General features: G+C 44.2%; 1 protein-coding gene across 2 annotated transcripts in view; it reads left to right on the top strand.

The window, feature by feature from the left end:
- Positions 1–14,771, top strand: part of SPTBN2 (spectrin beta, non-erythrocytic 2) — a 258,802-nt gene that overhangs the window by 226,563 nt on the left and 17,468 nt on the right. For both annotated transcript variants that reach the window (XM_088468300.1, XM_088468301.1), the window contains 7 exons: positions 6,339–6,617; positions 7,346–7,476; positions 9,325–9,529; positions 9,701–10,075; positions 10,402–10,646; positions 10,747–10,885; positions 14,674–14,758. In XM_088468300.1, coding sequence (XP_088324426.1) covers positions 6,339–6,617; positions 7,346–7,476; positions 9,325–9,529; positions 9,701–10,075; positions 10,402–10,646; positions 10,747–10,885; positions 14,674–14,758 — 1,459 coding nt within the window. The remainder of the gene's footprint in view (positions 1–6,338; positions 6,618–7,345; positions 7,477–9,324; positions 9,530–9,700; positions 10,076–10,401; positions 10,647–10,746; positions 10,886–14,673; positions 14,759–14,771) is intronic.

The raw sequence follows: 14,771 nt of genomic DNA, 5'->3' as shown, positions 1-14,771 counted from the left end.
GACCCTGCTTCTACGCCTGAGGATAAACCTTCAGCCTGACGGGACAGGTCTACATCTGGGGAATTCCAGAGTGAGGTACTGACACTCAACGGCCTCTCATTGCTCAGGCGGCCTCCTCACAGGCGTTGTTCCACGGGCCCTTCTTCAGATGATCAGGGCCTTACATTCCCAGAAAGCTATAGTGTCTTGGCGGTAAGCAGAGCTATTTCGGCCAGCCTCACTATCTCAGCGAGGGACTAGTTGTTCTACTTTCTTTCTGGGGCAGTGACCGATTGGTCCTCATTTGCCTATACTCTGTCTCAAATCCCTGAATCAGATTCCAAAGGTGCCTGGACTCAGGTGGAATCCGACATTTGGAACCTGGGGATTTTACGGTATATTTGAGTATTCAGGATACGTACCTACGGGGTACATACAGAGCCCTCTCATCAGCATGGGTTCAGGTTTGCTGTGCCACAGCAACATTTGCAAGTTTCGGGCTCTGTCTGTTGGGACTGTCCTCAACTCCACCGGGGTTTACAAGCTTTATGGATTTTCTGACAGTTCACCTGTTCAGTGTATCCGAATGCTCCTTTATCTGGGCGGCCTCCTGCTTTTAGCAGGATCACCGAGGTACTTTACCGCTAGGTCAGGCTAACCGTGGCTTCTTCTCGGCACAGATAAGTAGTCAACGGAGAAAAAGTCCTCCCTGCATCCCTCACAGGGTATTCTTCATCTGGGAGCACTGCTGGATTCTCAGAATCTTAGAATTTTTCTGGCTTAAGACAAGATCTCAGCTCTTCAACTTGGAGTGTGCGGATGTCTACGCAGTTGACATATGTCATTAGTCTTGGTGATGCGCGGTTTACCAGAGTGTCTACCTTTTGGTAGGGTGGAATGTGCTCAGTTACATTCCAGGCCTTGCCATAATTGACTCCTCTCCGGATGGATCGAGTTTTTTCCATCGGATCGCTGTTCGCACGATGATGCTCTCTCTGGAGGCGAGTCGGTCTCTGTCCGGGTGGCTATGGCCATCTCGTCCAGGGTATTCTTTGCTACAGACGGTGTCTGGCCCGCACTCGTTTTGGGGCAGCTGGACGTCTGTCGCTTCCGCCCTGTCACTTAACTTGTTGGAACTTTAGGCTGTCTTGGGCCTTCACTCTGGCCTAACCCATATGTCACGGTGAACCTGAATAGGTTCAGTCCGACAGTGTCACAACAGTGGCTTCCATCTAGGCAACACTGGTAGTTGGGTGGCAATGACAGGAATGTCATACATTCTGACATAGTCCAAGGGTCTTCTCCTGGCCGACTCTGCAGTGTTTATTCCGGGAGCTCTCCGTTGGGAAGCGGGCTTCCTCAGCCATCACGACGTGCATTCCGGGGACTAGTCTCTTCTCCAAGACAGGTTTCAACTCCTGGTGAGCAGAGGGGGCCTCCCTGAGGTGATTGATCCTTATGGCCTTCTGACTCTATCACACATTGCCGGTGTTCCAGTCCAGCTCTAGGAGTACTGAAGCTACCTTCAGTGACTCTGTCAGTGAAGTGGTCCTTCCACTTTGTACCTGTGTCCTCCGGTCTCCCTTCTTCCTCGAGGTCTTCGGAAATTTAATTAGAGACGGAAGGGCTTTCCTTCTGGGGGCTCCAGTTTGTCCCAGACATCACTGGTACTAAGATTTTCGGAGTCTCCTCATCGATGCTCCGTTCCTACTGCTTCACTATCTGGACCTGTTGTCTCAGGGTCCTTGTTTTTGCCTAGATCTGGATCGTTTGTCTTTGACTGCGCCCCTACTGTGGTCCTAGGGCTTCCCTGGCTCTGTCTTCATTGAGATGTTTAGAGCAGATAGGCCAGACTTTGCTGGCATCTGCCACGGACTGTGGCATACATAATTCTTATGGTATCGTACCTGTCGATACGATCCTCCGGTGTCCAGGATTTCCAGATATTCTGGCATTCCTTCCGGCTGGCTTGGGTTTCACCCTCGGCATGGCCTTCCTGACAGTGCGGATCTCTACACTGTCAGTATGGTTAAGATGTGGAATTGCTCCACTCTGGTATCCAGTTCATCCTTTGGAGTGTTTTTCTGGATTATGCTTCCATTTATCCTCCCTAGGGGCTCCTTGGGAGTTAGTAGTGGTTCTTCGTTCCCTCCGGGGACAGTCAATGGAACCGCTGGTTGTGATAGCCATTACATGGTCTATTGCTTTGGCTCTCTCTTTCTCTCAGGGTGTTTATATCGACCAGGTGAGTGTCGGAATTGGGAGCGTTCTCATGTGGCTCCCTCTTCTGGAGGTCATCATGTCAGGGTGTGAGTTGCTCTCGGCCTGTGTTTCTTCTTAGTGATTTTTAGATTCCATATTATTCTGGAACTTATGGTACGGCCATTCAGTCCCCAGTCCTCTCGGCTGGTGTGGCCTCATTGACTGTGGTCCAGCCTCTGTGGGTTTATGTGATCCGTTCAAGTTCCTTACGGAAATCGGACTCCTTATTGGTGGTCTGAGATTTCTGGTTTTAACAGGAAAGGATGGCCGGCCTATGGCCAAATGTTGGCTGGATGGCCTTGTATGTCTTCTTCAGGGGCCTACACATGGGTAGGCCTTTCTGTTGTTGATGCTTGTTTTTTCTCGGGCCATGTAACCCTTGTGGACGGCTCGCTGTGGCGCCTTGGCTGTTTTGCCTTGCTAGGTGGCCACGTGGTCTTCTGTCCACACCTTTTTTTTAAGGTTCTAGGCATTGGTTTCCTTTGCCTCTCAGGATGCTTCCTTTTTGGCGGTGGATTCTCCTCTCAGCACAGGAGCGTCCCCACCCTTGGTTGAACTGCTTTGGGACATCCCCAAGGTCAACCCTGTGGACCCCCTATGGACCCTGAAGTAGAAAACAAGAGATATGGTAAGAACTTACCTTTGTTATCTCTGTTTCTACGAAGTCCATAGGGTCCACAGGGCGCCCGCCCTGACGCACCTGGCTTCATATGGGCTGTGTTACTGGTCACCGGTTTCCCGTCTCCTTTTCTGTGAGAATGGTTCTTGAGTGTTCCAGTTTTCTCTCTCTTTTTCTCTCCTCCTCCGGCCTTTGGCTACTTACAAACTGAGGTGCCTCTGGCTGGGGGGAGGGGTTATAAGGAGAGTGGACCCAAGTGCATCCTGGGAGCTAAAAGCTTTAACTGCGTGGTGCCCGGATTTGGTTCCCAACCTATACCCCAAGGTCAACCCTGTGGACCCTATGGACTTCGTAGAAACAGAGATAACAAAGGTAAGTTCTTACCATATCTCTTGTTATAGAGCTTATCCCCTGCAAAACGCCCTATCGCCTCTAAACTGCTTCCTACCCTTACATTCAAAATCTCCCTTTGGGATCGGCACTCACTTAAACTGAACCTTACCTCCCCAATTTTTCCCCTGACTCCTATTTGGTTCAATCCCATGTTTCCCCCTGGGTCCTCCACTAAGGGAGCATATTCATGGTCTAAGGCAGACCTTAAATTCCCTGTAAATTTTTCCAGACTGGGCCAATGGTAGTCCTTGTCAAAACTTCAACAAGAATGCCCATCTCAAGTACTAAGCCCTTTCAAATCTTTTCAAATTCGCCATTTCTTACGCTCCACCCCCTACATCCGTACTTAGGGACCTTTACGCCTTTTGAACACCTGTACAAATATTGTCCCCCTAACTAAAGGCCTGATCTCCCAACTTTATTCTATTTTCCTTGATATAACCCTCCCCTCCCCGAGACTTCCTGAGGCTGAATGGGAGAAAGATCTTGGGTCACCTCCGGATGAGGCGACATGGAAGGACGTGAGACAAGGGATTGCTAAATGCTCCATATCTACTAAAATTAAAGGAACTGATGAGGCGACATGGAAGGACGTGAGACAAGGGATTGCTAAATGCTCCATATCTACTAAAATTAAAGGAACTTCATATAAATTGTGTTATCGTTGGTACTATACCCCCGTGAGACTCCACAAAATGTTCCCCTCCTCATCACATGTTGGTGGGGCTGCGGCCACAGGGGCACTATGCTACACATCTGGTGAACATGCCCCAATATTATCCCCTTCTGGGATTCTGTTCATGGTTTTATGAGCTCCCTTTAGGAATCTCCGGTAACAAAGGACCCCTGGGCATTTTTGTTATGCTACCCACCATGATATTTGTTGTCTTGCTGTTTGTGACACGGCCTTAATGTTTATCCTTCTGGTTTTTTTTTTGATTGAACGTTTAAAATAAAGAATAAAAAAAAAAAAAAAAAAGGAATGGTGTCAGATTATAGAGTATAAGATTATAGAGTGCTGGACACTGAAAGACCAGCTAGATATGATGGACCTTAAGGTTTTGCTAGATTAGTTCCACCAGCTTTTCTACAACAAACAAGCATATACTACAGTTGACTAAAATCATATTCATATGCCTTCTATATAGTCATATGATTACTGTTCATTTCAATTGTAATACTCCATGGGAGCCATACCAAATGAGTTAACACTTTAGTCATCCGAGTAGAGGCAAATGTTGAAACTCTGCCTAAAGGTCTATAATATGACCATTTTGGTTTTGACTGAAACCTATTTGCTGCAACGTAAAGAATCCAAGACTTCAGTGAGGCAGTAATGGTAACTGTTACACCAATTGTGCTGACCATAGGTTGATGGAGTCCAAACTTGTATACTCTATTTTTGCACCTGGGGAAGGAGGAGACTCCGAAACAGTTGTGCTTAGGTGTATTTCAGCTTCTGCTGATGCTGTGTTTTTATCAATAAATATTGTGGTGTACCTGGTGTTCCACTGCTCCCCTTAGCAATAAGACTTTAGCCTCTTGAGAAGAGTGCTGGTGATATGGATACTTGGTGTTTATGCATTAAGAATTCCATTCACTGGAACTAGGTCAGGAATCCAGATGAAAGGTCGACAGTCAGTACATCAACAGCAGATGGTCAACATGCTAAATGTTGACAGTTACAAAAGGTCGACTGACAAAAGATCGACAGTTACAGAAAGTTGACTGACAAGAGGTCGACACAAATGGTCGGCACAAAAATGGATGACAAATTTTTATGGGTCTTTTTCAAAATTTTTCGGGTTAGGGGGAGGGTTAGGCTGCAGGACTGGATAGTTAATGTTAGGCACTAGGGGGATTGTTAGGCTATGGTTGGGGTTTAGGCACCAGGGGGAGGGGGAATCAGTATGAATGACCATCGGCCGTATGTCCCTCTAACCCTTAGGGGTGCCTATCCCTAACCCCCATGTGCCTAAACCTAACCACCCCGTCCCTGCAGCCTAACCCTAACACCCCCTTCCCCTAGCCTAACCCTCCCGGGGGCTGCCTAACTCTAATCCCCCCCCGGGAGCCCCTAACCCTACCCTCCCGCGTCTGTCTGCGCCCGCCGCCCGGCTTAACTTCGTTCGGTATGCTGGGCGTTGGGCTCCCGATGTAGGGATAATGATAGGCATTGGGCTTTCGATGCCTATCATTAGACACCTGCCGGGATTAGACAGTCGGGAAGCCGGCGGTCGCCATTTCGACCGTCGGCTTCCTGACTGTATCCCGGGGGAGAGTAAGGGTTAGGCACTATGAGGAAGGTTAGTTTAGGATTAGGGTTACGATACAAAAAAAAAGGTGACCATGTTTGTGTCGACATTATGTTTGTCGACCATTTGAACCTATTGATCTTTTTGTCAGTCGACCTTTTGTCCATATTGACATATTGCATGTCATTGTCGACCAACTAGTGTTGACCTATTGACTGTCTATCTTTATCTTTATACTACACCTGTCCAGGTAAAACCATAAAAAACGCTCCAAACTAAGGTTTGCCCTAAGCAATCATACAGGAAGAGCTCTTCTGGCTTTTGATAAACCCAGAATTATCCGCCAGACTGCCAGATGATATGTGATTTGATAATGTTTCCACTGCTCCAGTGTCCACTGTTGGTGTGTTGGTAGTCTTTTCACCATAGCCGATGTTTTGGCATTGTGCGTGTTGATGTGAGGCTTGTGTATGGCTGCTTCTCCTTATCCCCTTATTGCAGCTGGTGTTTGGTCCTCCTGCTCATTTTACACAATGTAGACCTCCATAAATCCCTGATTTTCTGCTTGGGCTGAGAAACTGACCACAGAGCCCATACAAGTCTACTATGTGGAGCAACTGGGGCTGCAGGAAGGGGTACAAACTTTTTTGTAAAAAGTGGCAATGGGGCATTAAATTCTGAATTGCCACTAATCATTGGATGGTTTGTTTTTTTTATAAATTTATATTTACACAATATTACATGTTTGGGAATAAAACTTTTTCCATAAGAAATTTTAAAAAATGTGCATACCTCCTTTAAAACACACATTTTTGTTTGTTGTCCCACAGACACTGCAGAAGGAGATTCAAGGGCACCAGCCCCGAATTGATGATATTTTAGAAAAGGGAAAGTCTATGGTGAAAAACAGTTCACTGGATGCTCAAGAAATAGGAGAGCGACTAGAATTGCTGCGGAGCACCTGGGAGGAGCTTTCCACTGAGGCAGGAAAGCGGCATGACCGTCTCGAGGAGTCTCAGGCTGCACAGCAGTTTTATGCTGATGCTGCAGAGGCTGAAGCCTGGATGGGTGAACAGGAGCTGCACATGATGTCTGAAGAGAAAGCCAAGGTTGGTTAGCAACTTCTGGCAGCAAACTACTTCTTGCCAGGACAAAACCAAGAAACCTGGGATCTTATTCAGACCTGCTCGCAAGTGGCCGCTCGCTCGTACGCGGCCGATGTTGTCAGACCGCGCATGCGTATTCTTCGTTGTGCGCGAACTACTCGGAGTGATCGGATTCCGCTCGCTCGCCCAGCAAAGACAGCCCAGTGTAATGAGTGACAGGAGATTCCATTTGTGGGTTGTAACAGTGGCAGGACACTAGTAACGGGGGAGTGGAGGTACGAACGCAGGCATGCCTGAGTGAGCAACGCCGTTTCAGAGGCGTACATAATTATCAGCCAGCATCATAGTACACGTCACCTGCCTGTTTTTTATACTGAAGTCCTCGCAGTGCTTGCGGTAAGGTAAGGCAACCACAAGCGCGGCGAGCCCTTCCGATGGTCCTCGATGTACTAATGTTTTATTACACTTCCTGGAGATGACGTGCGCTAGTGGGTATCTCTACATACGCTAATGGGCAACTTAAGACACAAAGTGATCGCTCGCCAACACAAAGTAGGCGTGCTTATGCCTTTCCGAGCGAGCGCCTGCCATGCCGTCACTTAGACGAATTTGCATACGCTGGATGCGAGCAGCTCTGAATGAACTCCCTGGTGTGATTAAGATATGTATTACATTGGAGGATAAGTGAGGTACTCAGGACCTCACATTCTACACTCTGTTTAATCCCTCAGGATGAGATTGGGGCTCAGGCTATGCTGAAGAAACACTTGGTGATGGAGCAAGCTCTAGATGATTATGCTGAAACCATTCACCAGCTAGCCAACTCCAGCAGAGACATGGTCTCCAGAGGCCACCCAGAGAGGTGAGTAGGACACATGAGATTTTTTTATTTTTATTTACAGGGTTATTTTTATTATATTTTATAAAAGGCAATGCAGCAAATCTAGTACATCTGACAGTACTACCTTCTATAAAGCACCTACTAATAATAATTAAAAATATGTTAAGAACTTACAAGAACTGGAATGTAATAAAATTATAGTTTATGGGGAATTAAGTTTTATCCTATGCCCAGGTTACTTCCTGCATAACACTGCAGCCAGCCTCTGAGTGTGAAATGGCTGATAGCTGAGAACAATTTACTGTATAGTAAATGGAAACAAAATATCAAATATATCAGAATATATATTATCTGTGAATGGTAGTAGTAGTGGCTCTTTTATGTGAGCAAATGTAAATTTTATTCCTAGTAGTCTGAGAAGATCCAATTGTAAAAAAAAAAAAAAAAAAGTCTGTAACTCATTGCCAAGGTGAGGCTGTCCCTCCACAGTTGATAAGAAAACAAGGGGAAAAGTCATTAGGCTCCCAGGAGGCTTATGGCAACATTAATGGATCTGCAGGAACTGGCATCTACCTCCCATAGTCTGCACGTCTCGGCTGTGAGATGAGGGGCAAGACTAAGTCACTTCTCACAAAAAAATAACATCCAAGCCTATCTGATTTATAAAAAGAAAAATGAATCTCTCCATCTCCTGTGGAAAGGTCTTTTGATGAGATGAAGGTTGAGCTTTGGCTGTAATTCTAAAAAGTTTGTGCTTGGTGCAAAAACAAGCATAGAGGGCATAATGAATAGCTCCTAATGGCAAGATATTTTGACATGAGACTTGCTGGCCTCTGTCAGAAAACTGTTAATGAAGGAGAATTTTACTTTCCAACATAATAATGATCCTAAGCACACACTGAAGTCAACCAAGGAATGTCTTCATAAAAGGAAGATAAGTCTTTGAATGTCCCAGCCAGAGCCCAACCTCATTGTTGCAGGGTAGAGTAAGAGCAGGGTTGCCTCCAGTTGTGCAAAAAAAATAAATAAATCCTGCAGTATTAAAAACAAAAGGTGTTTCCACAAAGTATTGGTTTAGGGGTGTGGACACACATGTAAACAGGGTATTGTAGTTTTACTTTTTCACTTTTTTCTATACATTGTCTATTTGTTTATCATTTGCATTCTGTTAGTTCCATGCTCACATTAATGGTGGGAACAGGTCTGACAAGATGTATCTTGAGTTCTGGCTTTACATCACAAAACCTGCAATTTCAAAAGGGTGTGTAGTCTATTTTATCCATTGCAGGCTTCCAGGTTGAGTAAACATACATATGAAAAGATGAGGCCGGAATGTGTATTTTTGGACTTGTCATTAAATGCCTTTAATCAGTTCTGTAGAAGGGACAGATCAGCCTGTCCAGGCATAGGCATCTCCTTTTTATTTCTGAAGTTTCTGATCTTTTTGCTTGACTACTTCAAAACTAAAGATGGGTACACACTAAACGACTGTGTACCAGCAATGCGACCTATGACCCCAGCGCCGACGGGCCAACATATTGGGCAGTCGGTACACACTGGGCAATCTGGTGCCTGATATCCAGGCACCCGCCACATAGCGCTGCATGGGATAGTCAGCCGCATCGCCTGATCTTCCTGCATGTACATCAGGTGATTTAGCATACAACCCCACAGGAGCGCAACACTACACGATGTAGTGCATACACACTGCATGCTAGTGACGATTTGTTGTTCCGATGCGTCAGAATTCGGCAAATCGTTAACAGTATTGTGTAGTGTTTACCCAGCTTAAAAAAGGTAGCAGGGATGTGTTTAAACTCCACCCCACCACAAAAAAACCCCCCTTATTTTTAATTCTTTCCTCTACAGTGATCGCATCACCTTGCGTCAAGGGCAGGTTGACAAGTTATATGCTAGTTTAAAGGACTTGGCAGAAGAGAGACAAGGGAAGCTGCAAGAACACCAGAGACTCTGCCAGCTAAAGAGAGACGTGGAAGATTTGGAGCACTGGATCTCTGAGCGTGAAGTGGTGGCAGCTTCCCATGAGTTGGGACAGGACTATGAGCATGTGACGGTATGTAGAGCCTTCAGTACTCTGTGATGTCACCAGTCAGGAGATTACACTTGTAATTTTTTGCTTTTCCCATCTGGTACTGGCATATTTGTTTTCTTTATTCTTATACTTAAGATCTATAGTTTCAATATTTTAATATGTATTTTCCTTTCTTCCTTTTTTCTCATCAAGATGCTGAGAGATAAGTTTCGTGAATTTTCGCGTGATACCAGTAACATTGGCCAGGAACGCGTGGATGCAGTCAACCTCATGGCTGATGAACTCATTTCTTCTGGACATTCGGAAAATGCCACTGTGGCTGAGTGGAAGGATGGACTTAATGAGGCCTGGGCTGACCTTCTTGAAATGATTGACACCCGAAGTCAGATGTTGGCGGCCTCCTATGAGCTCCACCGTTTTTACCAGGATGCAAGAGAAACTCTGGGCCAGATACAGGACAAGCAAAAGCAGCTGCCGGAAGAGGCTGGAAGAGACCTCAACACTGCTGAAGCTATGCAGCGCATGCACACTACATTTGAACATGATATACAAGCCCTCAGTGCACAAGTAAGGCGTGCGATATCTGCCCTTTAATGAACATCTAAAATGGTACACACAAATACTTGATATACATGGGCAGAAATCTCCGTAAAACAAAGCTCCAAGTTCTTATGGCCATGACCTGGGAAGTCTATTTAGGCATTGGCGCTAGTTGGAGTTTAATGGACAGTGCAGGCTATAATATATTATACTTGGAGTGTGAAGTATCAAATGCAAATTTACAACATCTGCCATGCTTAGACCAGTCAGTCAAATAATGTATATGCTATAATGGAAAAGACAAACTAGATTGTGATCCTAATTATTGATTTCGGATGTTTGCACCTTTCCAGGTGAAGCAGGTTCAGGAGGATGCTGCTCGTCTCCAGAAAGCTTATGCAGGTGAAAAGGCTGCTGACATTCACAGGCATGAACAGGCAGTGACAGAGGCCTGGGGAGAGCTCCAGGATGCCAGTATTATTCGTCGCCAGCATCTCCTGGACACAGTGGAGAAATTCCGCTTTTTCAGGATGGTTAGAGATCTTATGCTATGGATGGATGATATCAACCTGCAGATTGATGCTCAAGAGAAACCACGGTAAGACTGGAAATTACTTCTTTTGGGGTTTTGCTGCTTGCTTGAACTTTGAATTTTTTTCCAAACTTATTGTCACTAATACTGTTCTCTGCTTAAATAGAGATGTCTCCTCAGCTGATTTGGTAATTAAAAATCACCAGAGTATCAAAGCAGAAGTAGATGCCCGAGCAGACAGCTTCACTACCTGCATAGACCTTGGGAACTCTCTCCTAGAGAAGAATCACTACGCCTCTGACAAGGTATTTTCCTGATCTACATTGCAGTTTAAAATATATTAGACTTTTCAAGGTGTTTCAAAAAAATAATCTACTATATAAAAGCGAAAATTTGTCCTTCTGACTTTCTATACAAATCCACAGTTTACAAGCCAAGATCGTGAAATTTTACATACGAGCGTATTAAATCACGGCCAAGGCAACTAAAAAAATTGAACTTGAAATTAATTACTGTTAATTTTTAATTAATTAAAAATCTTATTTTTTACTGTACGCTCATTGTGGGGTCTTGCACTCAGTACTGCTGTCTGCTGCCTCCAGTGGTGATCATTAAGAACTTTGTTATCTCTACTATTTTACTATATAAAAGCGAAAATGTTTCCTTCTTTCCTTCTGTCTTTCTATACAAACCCACAGTTTACAAGCCAAGATCATGAAATTTTACATACGAGCGTATTAAAACACGGCCGAGGCAACGAAAAATTTTGAAATTGGAATTAATTACTGTTAATTTTTAATTAATTAAAAAACAAAATTTTTGCTGTATGCTCATTGTGTGGCCTCACGGCATATGGGTAGGGCCTCCGAACCTGCGTTTTGTATGGTCATGTTTTGTCATGATCTTAATGTTTATTATCGAAGAGAGCTTTAGCAGGCATTCTCGGCTCTCTGACTATACCAAATGACACAACATCATTGACTTCTTTCTTCGAACTGTGTCAAAATAATGACTTTGCAAGGACCCTGCTGTACTGTGAGCTGCCAAAATATTACACATGGTATCAGAGCAACAGAAGCTCTTGGCCGTGTTTACACTGTACATCCGACAAATTTTGAATGCTTCTATCTCCGAAGTTTGCTTTGCACCGTTACAGGTCCTACTTTCTTCAATGACCTTAGGACTGTTAATGGGGAAGTTTGTCACACTTTTCGTGAGACCTGTCTAAGGACAGGTTTGTTGGAGGATGATGTGCAAACAAACATTCTTAAAATCCTGGGCAACGCCGGGTACTCCAGCTAGTAACACATAAAGGCACAATTTAATGAAAATATCACTTTCCGTCCACAACTATGCTGTACGACCCTGTGTGTGACAGTGACAGTCAGTCATCCCGACACAGTGGTTAGTTCTGCTGTTAAAAAAACAGATTAGTTAAATGCAAACAAATAGTATGGATACTATGCTCATGATTTTTACATCTATGTTTTATGAAACATGTTTATCCCAACATCTAATTGTGCCAACCTGATGGTATAGAGGTCCAGAAGACGATAGATATTACACAGTGATGGAATATCAATGGAGTGGTGGCTCCAGGGCTCCACAAATAGGGTCTCTGTTATTGGGACACAACAATATGCACCCCACGCCTGGCTCCAAGTGCCTGCACTTCAGGATCATGGCATCAACTAATAATGACGCAGTGCGACTGTGCAGTATAGAAGGAAGCAGCCACTGTGTCGGGATGACTGACGGTCACTGTCACACAGGGTCGTACAGCATAGTAGTGGATGGAAAGTGATATTTTTTTAAACTGTGCTTTTATGTGTTATTATTTTGTTGAAACACCTTGAAAAGAAATTTGTGTCATATTTAAATTATTTAATCATTTAGATTATTGAAAACGACATTTGTTTAGTGATTTAAATGGTTACATATTTCCCTCTCCATGTTGACTACAACTCTCCAACAATTGAGATCTGCACCCTGACAAAATGCAGAAATGGTGGCTTTACTAGGAGCTGACTGTAACGCCCTCTTACACATGTAGAAGTTAGTTTAGCTCTGTTAGTTATTGTGCTTGTAAGCCACATGTTTACATTTCTGTTAATGTACCCTGTTCAGGGAGAGGGTGATTTGTAAGTGCATTCTACGTACACTGGTGTGCTAGGCTGCTGAAGTGATCTCTGGAACCACCGTTTATATTAATCATTCGGACAGCAGCATCCCAGTTGAAGTCTTGATGGGCAGGGCCGGTGCTACCATTAGGCAGCTGTCTAAGGGCGCCGGCTCCTGAGGGGCGAGCCATTCAGGTGACTGAGGTCGCCTGCACAAACTTCAAGAAGTCTCTGAAAGAGACATCCTTTTGCTACTTAGTACTGACAGCAGAAGCGGATAGACAGTTGCTGCCTCCGTACTTTTCCCCTGCTCTTCTATTCATGTATAGCATGCCTAGTTGGATCAGCATTGCAGGATGTAGCTAGCATTGTCCGTCCTCTTCCCCTCTTTGAAAGTACACAGGTGACCTGAGGTATTTATATACATTTGTGGTATATTCAGCACTAACTACAGTCAGACATTTTCTGAGGCAGCTCACACTTCATGTGGAATAGTATTATTACAGAAGTTGCATTGAACATTGGATAGATCATAACTTCATGAGCCATCTAATATACAGTATGAGCTATGGTGCTGATGCGGTGTTGAATGTACAGCTGGTTATCTAGCATATGTTATAAGAATTTACACTGTGTATGCTCAGAAAATGAGCATTTGCTAAAAGCGTCTGTGCACAGTTCATGTGCACTTCGGACCCTTATGACTAAAGAGGTGGGAGTGTGTGTGTGGGGGCGCTAGGCTTAAGCTATGCCTAGGGTGCCAAGAAACCTTGTTGATGGGGTATTTCCTATTTGGAAAAGTCAAGTTATTTAGTTAGAAAATATGGCTGACATGCTGGAGGTAAGTAGAATCAAAAATGTGAATAAAATACTAAGGGGTCTATTTACTAAGCAGTGTTAGGAGCTGATTGGCTGGCACCTTATCACTTTCCACCTAACTGCCATCTCTCAGGCTGTGTTTGAAAAATGACAGGAGCTGATTGGCTGGCACCTTTTCACTCTTCACTTCTCCTAACACTGCTTAGTAAATAGACCCCTAAGAAAATAAAAACAAATGGAGGAATCTACAGAAACATTACAACAGAAAGCTAAAGCACATATCTGACAGGGAAGGAAGAAAGACTGAGTGGGGAGATGTCTCAAACATTAGAGCGAGATAAAGTGGAGAAGTTGCCCATCAGATTCTGTCATTTTATAGACTGTTCTAGAGGAATGAGAGCTGAAAGATGATTGGTTGCTATGGGCAACTTGTCCACTTTCTCTCTCAGGTTTGATACATCTCCCCCTCAATCTTTGTCTAAGGTTTAATACATCTCCCCTAAGCCTGAAGGAAAAAAATAATAAAGGTTTCATAAGCTCAAATGGAATTGAAGTACAATTCCTGTTGCTGGGTACATTTACCAACATGTGTCCTCGGGAAGATCCTAGGGGGCAGTTTCTAGTGGTGATGTTTCAGGGGCGTAGTGCCATGAATTGTGTCATGACAGCCCTGTGATATACAGCAATGTGCTACGGGGTGCAGGGCTATGATGAATCATTCTTCATGCACTGAGACCACCCTAAATATGTGAGTTTCCCGGGTAAGTATAATGCTGGGGCATGATAGGGGCGAGTTCAGTAAGCCTGTTTTATAGGGCAATCCATGATTCATTTGCTAAATTGTTCTTCCATGGATTTTTTTGTTGAATATACTCCACAATTGCTGAAATCATGAGATAATCCTGAGATACTCGGTGATGTCAGTCTGGTAATTCTTCTTTTTATGTTTTTACTTCCCCAGAGGTCTGACAAGCTCATGGTTTACAAGCTGATTTTGCCTTTTAAATAGTTTAGTTTATTATGAAATCATCATATAACTCAGTAAAAAAAATTCTATCAGTCTTCAACTGTCAGTAAATGACTGGCCTGCTGCTGCAGCACTTCCAATTCACCTCACAAGGTGCCATATGCTGATATTATTGTTTTATTTATAGATCTCTGAGAAACTAGAGCAGCTACAGGAAAGGCGGCAGGAGACTGAGAACAAATGGAAAGATAAAATGGAATGGTTACAAATTGGTAAGTCTTAATA

This window comes from Taudactylus pleione, unplaced genomic scaffold, assembly GCF_031769625.1.
Source record: "Taudactylus pleione unplaced genomic scaffold, aTauple2 ptg000085l, whole genome shotgun sequence".
NCBI lineage: Eukaryota > Metazoa > Chordata > Amphibia > Anura > Myobatrachidae > Taudactylus > Taudactylus pleione.
Note: the sequence above shows the minus strand (reverse complement) of the source record. Positions and strands in the feature narration are given on the sequence as shown.